This window comes from Oryx dammah, unplaced genomic scaffold (assembly GCF_014754425.2).
Source record: "Oryx dammah isolate SB20612 unplaced genomic scaffold, SCBI_Odam_1.1 HiC_scaffold_22, whole genome shotgun sequence".
NCBI classification, from domain to species: Eukaryota; Metazoa; Chordata; class Mammalia; order Artiodactyla; family Bovidae; genus Oryx; species Oryx dammah.
The window spans coordinates 41,835,946-41,843,222 of NW_024070206.1; the positions used below are offsets into that span (position 1 = coordinate 41,835,946).

Genomic DNA, 7,277 nt, shown 5'->3' on the forward strand with positions numbered 1-7,277 from the left:
CACATCCTCCCACCCCAACTCAAGGTGTTCTGGCTTCTCCTCCTTCCTGTTGGGTGTGGGCTCTGTGGCCAGTCCTACAAGGGAACCCAGGAATGGGCATGCAGAGGAGACTTTCAGAGGTGCACACCAGTAAAGAGAGACTTTTCTAGAAGGTCCAGGCAGCAGACTGGCTCCATGGAGGGATCAAAGCTACTTCCAGTGGGCCAGCCCTAGGGCACAGAGACTTGGCTGGCCAGACTCCAGGAACCACAGACCACCATGGAAGAGCCTTTTTTTTTAAACTGTGCTTTATTTAGGGCTAAGCTGGAGAAAGCGTCATCCAATAGTTACAGAAGGTTACAAGGAGCTTTAGGGAGTTGAGTGTGAAAAGAGCAGTTGTACTGAACTGCAGCTGTTTTTTTTTTTTTTTTTTTACAACATCTGGACATCCTAAAAAGGAGCCAAGAGAAAGAAAAATAAAATTTTTTAAAATAATTAACCAACAAAATAGAAAGAAAGGAAAGGCAGAAGGCCTGAGAGGAACCAGATAGATGTACTAAAGCAAAAAATTAAAAAACATGGTAGGTCCAAGGGCCTCCCCACCAGGCCTCCAGATGAACCAGAGGTCAGTGAAGAGGGTGTCAAGGCAGAAGGTCAAAGCAAGTCTTCCCAACGGTGCAAATAAATTATAATAAATATGTTATACTTTAAAATATATGTGTTCTTAAATAATTCAGTGTTTTTTTCTGATTCTGAGTTTTTTTAAGCAATGTCTTTTTTAACTGCTCTAAAGTCATTTACCAAAGATAAATATCGTGCTTTCATTAAATAGTTTTCCTTGTTTTTTTCTCTATCATTACAATTAAAAGTCCTACAAAATATGCAAATTTATTTACAGAAAAACAGAGCCGGCATCATTTAAACATCCCTGTTTTTCAAAATTCCTTGTAAACAGTTTCAGAAATTCTTCAAAGATTGTTTTTTGTTTTTTTTTTTCTCTCTCTTGTTAAGGTTTTTGTGTGTGTGTGTGTTGTTTAGTTGTTTTAAGATGAAAGTTCCCAGGTCTCCCTTGCCCGGAAAGTCTCTGGAGCAAGCATGGAAGGCGAGTGAAGCAGAGGTGTCCAGGGTTTGCGCGGAGCGGGCGAGCGCGCGCAGCTCCCGGAGCAAAGCGAGGCGAGGGCGGCGGCGGCGGGCCTTCCTGCCAGCGGCGCGGCCTCCACCGGGGGTGGGCAGCCCGAGGCCCACGGTTCTGGGCGGGTCGGGCCTGGCCCTCGGGGTCAACGGCGTCCAACAGCACTCGCGGGGAGAAGGGATTGATGCTCAGTCTAAACTCTACAAAAGTACAGTCCTACAACATCTGGGATTTTTAGCAATAACGCTAACTTCTATAGGTTTTTTTTTTCTTTTTTTTTCTTTTTTGCTTTCCTCTAATTTTTCTTCTATTATATAGGTATTTTAAACTTCTCCTTTTTAAAATTCTGTACAACTATTATGATTTTAAGGGGGGGGGAGTTAGAAGCATTTACAGACTTTTCACAACAATTATCTTGCCTTGTCAGCCCCCTTTGTTCCCCTAGTTTTCTCACACTTCACAGTTAATGAGTTTTCGTATTTTGTTGCTTTCCCCAAATATCCACCGATTTGTTCATCTTAACAGCTCCATCCAGACATATAATACAGAAAACCATAGGAAAGAGTCATAGACTTGAATGAGGGTGATCAAAGCGCCTCTCAAAGTATCAAAGAACTATTATCTTGCTGTTTTAAAAGCACTGAAGCATTATTTTTCCTTTTTTAAATTTTTTTTGTTTTTTTTGTGTTTTTTTTTTTTAATTACATTTTTTCATAGAATCACTCTAAGCTGTTTCAAGAACAGCCATGAGGCAGAAAGGAGGTTCTCCTCCATTCCCCCTCTATTTGACCTAGAGCTACACATCTGCAATAAAAAGTTTGGTCCTTTGGTCCCTAAATAGCTAAAGGAATGACAGAGATGCTCAGTGGCGACCTCCCAGCCGCCCCCCTGGGGACCAGGCCCCGCCAGCCACACCGCTTGCCCCAGCCTGCCTCAGGCGCCCACGGGCTGGAAAAGCCCCGGGGATCGGGAAGCAGCGGCCCTTCCCAGTTCCCAGCCCTGCAGTCTCCCCACCTTGTCTCAAGTTATTTTGTTTGAAAGTTGCCTTTTTTTGTTTTGTTTTTTTCTTCTCATTTTTCTTCATCTTCTTCTTCCCTTTGTCATATATATATTTTTCCCCCAAACACGTGCCCTCTGAACTCCATAGACGCTATACTTTCCTTGAAGAAATGTGACAGTCACAGAGAGTGTCTGGAGTCTTCAGCTTGATTGATATTGGCTGATATGTCAAAGGTGTCATCCAACAGTTCTCATTTATAAATATATATAGAGAGAGGTTTGTTTTTTAATGTAGCCCGTTCAGCATCCTGCCCTAAAATGAAGAAAATCGGGGCTGATTAAGCCAAGAGAGGAAATGCAAAATACATCCAAACACCAAAAGGAACCTGCCTCAGGGGGGTTAGGGTGGGAGCTCTTGGGGGGGATGGCGGGAGGGAGGGAAGAGACCAGTATGAGAATTAGTCATGATCATGATACGTAAAAAAAGAAATTGACTCTTGTATTCAGATTAAGAAACCACTGGGAAGGCTATAGGTGATGGCTGTAGCAGAGGAGACGGTTTTTGATTTGGGTTCCTTTAAAGTTCTGGATTGGAGGATGGCTAGATCTATGGGAAGAATTTGTGACTGTGGGGTATGACTTCATCATTAAACTGACCTCTGAGGGATCTAGCCCAGATACAATATGTATACAGAAGCCTAGCAAACAAGATGGCAGAAATCTAGCAGCCCAGCCCGCTCCTCCCCACGGTCCATGACGAGAATTTTGTAGAACCCTGGCCCAGTTTCCAAGCGAACCGCCTCTTTTCCAAGGTCAGTAACTATTTGCGAGGCTATGTATATATATGTATATCTGGATATATGTGTAGAATATATTCACCTGCACATATGTGGATATACATGGATATGTGTGTATGTATATGCATAGATACACACACACACACACACACGTAATGTTTTTCTCATACATGCCAGGGAATTTAGAGGAAATTCAGCACTTTGAGGAAGTGGATGGGAGAACCTAAAAGAAGTTAGAACGGATTTAATCATCAGTTAAATTAACTCAGACAGTTCTCGATTTTGTTTTGAATGGTGGCTTTTTGGTGCTTTGTTTTGCATTTCAAAGAAAAAAAAATCATGATCTGACTAGAATCAGAAGGAGAATGCTTAACCATTGTGAATTAACAAATGAGACTCGTCTCCATTCTAGCAAGCAGCTTCCACTTATACATGGGGGTGACTGGTTACATCAAGAGAGTTAGAACTGCAAAGCCCCCAGTTGAGGGGACAACGTCATGCGTATATCAATCCATGCTGGCAGGTTTTTCACACTGTTGATTCAACAAACAGCAAACCGTACACAGCAATCTAAACAATTACAACACCAAATAAAATAATAATAAAATTAAAAAACACTTGTCAAGGACCCTTTTTCAGTTGTAAACAAAAAAGTGCATTTTGCTTTTGTCAGTACTGTTTTTTCAAACCAACCAAAAAGCCCTCCCCAAGCCCCAGGTCCCCCACCTCCCCTCCCCACATTTAATTTAGCAGAAGTAGCTACAATACAAACCTTACAATTGTGACCGGGCTCTCTCTCAGAGGCCTCGGGCTTTGAGCTCTAGTTTTTTGGTTTAGAATTTTTTTTTTTATCATTCTGTTACTGTAGAGATTTTGTTTTTGTTTTTCCTTTTTAAGTGAGATTTAAAATAGCCTAACTTGAAAAAGACCAGACCTAGGAAAGTGTCAATTGAAAAAGGCCCCCAAATTTCTAGAAAAAAATAAAATCACAATATTTTCAAGTGCAAGTAAATCAACCACGCATAGATACTTTTAAGGTGTTTTCCTTATTTTTAAGAAAAAAAAATAATGGTTTGCACAGTTAAATGATCCCATGTCCGATAATTCGGGAATTCATCTTTATTTTTACTATTTTTTTTTGTTCTTTTTTTTTCTCTATGTGACATCTAGAGAAGCATAAAAAACGCTGAACAAGAAAAACCAAACAACAGAAAGTAAAACCACTGCAAGCACCAAGAACGAAACGAAAATGAGCACAGCAAAAAAGGTTGTGGCAGCACAAAAGTCAGGAAAATGCACGTGTGATCATGACTGGCCAACCATCAACGGATACAACATCCAAGAGAAACGCTCCAATCACAGCACCTCCACGAAACTTGACGGCAATTGTCATGCAACCGATTCTTAGCCTTGTTACATGACGCCATCATGTCACACTGTGAACTTTGAGTTGATTTGAACTTACGGATGGGGGACTGTTTTCTCCACTCTCATGTGATTACGTGAACTTTATTCCTAGCTCAGCGCGAGACTGTGGTGGATTTGACTGGCCCTGGTTGGGTTGTTGGAATTTGATTGAATGACAAAAGAAGAAAAGATTTATATATATATTTATATATGTAGAGAGAGAGAGAGAGAAAGAGAGAGAGGACAAGAGTGTGGGTAAGGGGGGGAGGAGGAGGAGGAAGGGTGGGAGGGGTCGGGGATTGTGGGGGACGGGGCGGAGGGGGGGGACAGGGAGAGTCGGGTTGAGGGTGAAGACGGGCAAGGAAGAAGTTAAAACAAAATTAAAAGGAAAAATATTTATACAGCACCAGACCACAGCATCAATCTAAAAGCTCAGATGAGAGAACAGCAGTCAAATCATAAGAGAACGGAAAAAAACCCAAAAGGATGGAGGAAGCGACAGACGAACGACATGGGCACGTCAACACACACACGCACACGCACGCACGCACACGCACACACGGTTGTTGATGCAGACAGGTGATACACTGTGAACAACAGCAGAGCCTCACACAGGGCCACTACGGGCATCCGTCATGCTCCGGGTAACAGGAGGGAGGGCATGGGCAGTGTGGCGAGGGGGCCAGAGAAAAAGAAAACAGCCCCTCAAACCACCTTGGCCGGCGAGCAGGTCAGGGGGACACGCTCTCTGCTTTGACCCCCTCCTTGGTTCTTTCTCTCTCCCCCAGGGGCCGAGCGTGCCTCGCCTCCCCAGCCTCCCTGGCTGCAGCCTGTGGTCAGCAAGGGGAGCCTGACTGGCTGGCTCCCAATTGCCGGGTGGGTCAGAGGCTGCCTAAGGCGACTGCTGTGCCCGGGGGTCCATCCAGGAAACACTCGGCCGCCCGGGACAGTCCACACCCACGACAACCCGGCCTCCCACCCTGTCCCGGGCCCGCGGTGGCCACCGTCCCCAGGGAAGGGCGTCCCCGCTAAGAGTGCCGGGAGGCTGCGGGAGGCCGTGGGCCTGGCCCCTGCCGCCCGGCCTCAGCCCTCGATCCTTAGAACCTTCAGAAAACGAGCACTCTCAGTTGTGAGATTTAGAGTCCATCATGGCAGTGTTCTCGGAACTCTACAAACACGCCCTGGCACGGCTTATTTCCTGTTTCACGGCTGCCTTATTCACTCTGCTTTGCTCCCAAGGGGGCCCAAAGTGAGGCGGGGTCCTGGCACGTGAAGCCTTTGGGAGGTTTCAAAGCTCTGACTCAGAAAGGGTCACGGGGGAGGCTAGGGTGCCCTGGAGGGTAGGTCAAAGGGAAATGGAGAGTCCGCCAGAGAGGGGCAGCTATGGGCCTGGCTCCCTGCCGGTCCCTGCGGCTGTCACCCTGCTCCTCTGCTTCCCTCTACCCCCGCCTCCCGGTTCTCGGCTCCTTCACACCCTACATCCCCGCCACGTACAGCTTTCTAGACTGACCCTTCTCACTGTCTTCTTTACTGATGGAGTCTTAACTGGTGCAGGCTGAGATCTCCCTCTCGGAAGCACCATCCAGTTATTCCAATGTGAGTTGTCCTGAACACGCTTCATTCACCATTTGGGGTCCTCTGCCCCCACACAGGGCCCTGGGGGGTCCCTAGCCCCACCCCCTCCTCCTGGTTATGCCTGAGCTCGCTCCCCAGCCCCTGGTCCCCTGCAGCACCCCTGCCTGTGCCAAGCCAATGCACCAGGCTGGGCTCCAATGTCCCCGGCTTCTACCTGCAGTGGCTCCTGCTCTCAGCTTTGGGTTTTCCCTCAGGCCGTGTGGAAGCGAAGCCTGAGACCGTGACATGTTGCTGCAGATAAGATGCAACATAGCTGAGAGGTGACGGTTCTAAGCCTAAGTCTGGCCCCCGGCTCTGCCTTCTCGGAGGAGCCCGGGCATCTCTGCCTACACAGAGCTCAGCCCTGCCTGCCGTCCGGCTCCTCCTGAGCAGATTCCCTCCCCGAGACCAGGGCCCACCAAGGCCCGCCTGCAGCCCCAGCCCCTCCATAAGGAAAACCCACAGACCCACCACCCATGAGAGCCAACTGGCAGGCCCGTGGGGCGGGAGAAGAGGCCTCAGAGCTGAGGGGCACGGGCGGGGGCCTCCCTAGCTGTCCAGTGGTTTGGACTCTGCGCTTTCACTGCCCAGGGCCCAGGTTCAATCCCTGGCGGGGGAACTAAGATCCCACAAGCCACGCGGCACAGAGGGCACTAGGTGTCAGCCATGCAAGTGTAACTAAGGGACTCCCAAGGACCCTCCCACCCAGTCCTGGGACGCCCACTCCTCCCCGCGCCGCCGGGCTCCTTCACTGGCTGCCAGCTTTCCTCCAGCCTCCCTTCAGGGCCTGGCTCTGGCCGATGCTGGGGATTCCACACAGCCCCTCCCCAGAGCTGTGTCGAGGGAACTTTCTCACACACACTTGGCCCCAGCACGCAAACACACTCTCATACTTAGCCTAAAGAGGCTCCCCCAGGTTCTGCTGGCTGGCCACTCCCTTCACGTGAGAACAGTGGCCCCGCTGCCCACCCTGACCCCTGCCTGGCCGCCCTCTGCAAGAGTCTTTCCAGGCCTAGCCCTAGACGTGGCAGCAGGGTCACTGACCAGCGTGGGGAACTTGAATCAGGCCTGGGAAGCACCACCCCCCATGACCTGGATGAGGAAGTTATGGCCAAGTTGAGCCAATTTAGATGCCAGGTTCGAAACACAGCTGGCCTCCAGCCGGAGAAGGCTCAGGCCCAAAACCACAGCCCAGCACCAGGCAGGTCTGACCCAAAGCACCTGTGCCTGCAAAGCTCGGAGCAGACGCTGTGCAAAAGCACACTCAGATCCAAGCCCAGGGTCCAGAGACACGGGGCTCCCAGGGTCCAGAGACATGGGGCTCCCAAGGTCCAGAGACACAGGGTTCC

The 7,277-nt window shown here is 48.8% G+C and overlaps 1 protein-coding gene across 41 annotated transcripts in view; it reads right to left on the reverse strand.

Moving 5' to 3' along the window:
* Positions 1-269: 269 nt before the first annotated feature.
* Positions 270-7,277, reverse strand: part of CELF4 (CUGBP Elav-like family member 4) — a 314,257-nt gene continuing 307,249 nt past the window's right edge. For 37 of the 41 annotated variants that reach the window (XM_040264891.1, XM_040264916.1, XM_040264902.1 and 34 more), the window contains one exon: positions 270-2,423. Coding sequence is in view for 5 of the 41 variants with exons in the window: in XM_040264923.1 (XP_040120857.1) it covers positions 2,397-2,423 (27 nt within the window). In the remaining 36 variants the exon portion in view is untranslated. Of the gene's footprint in view, positions 2,424-4,372; positions 4,460-7,277 lie in introns of all 41 variants that reach the window. The other 4 variants (XR_005725249.1, XR_005725251.1, XR_005725250.1 and 1 more) reach the window with 1 other exon arrangement.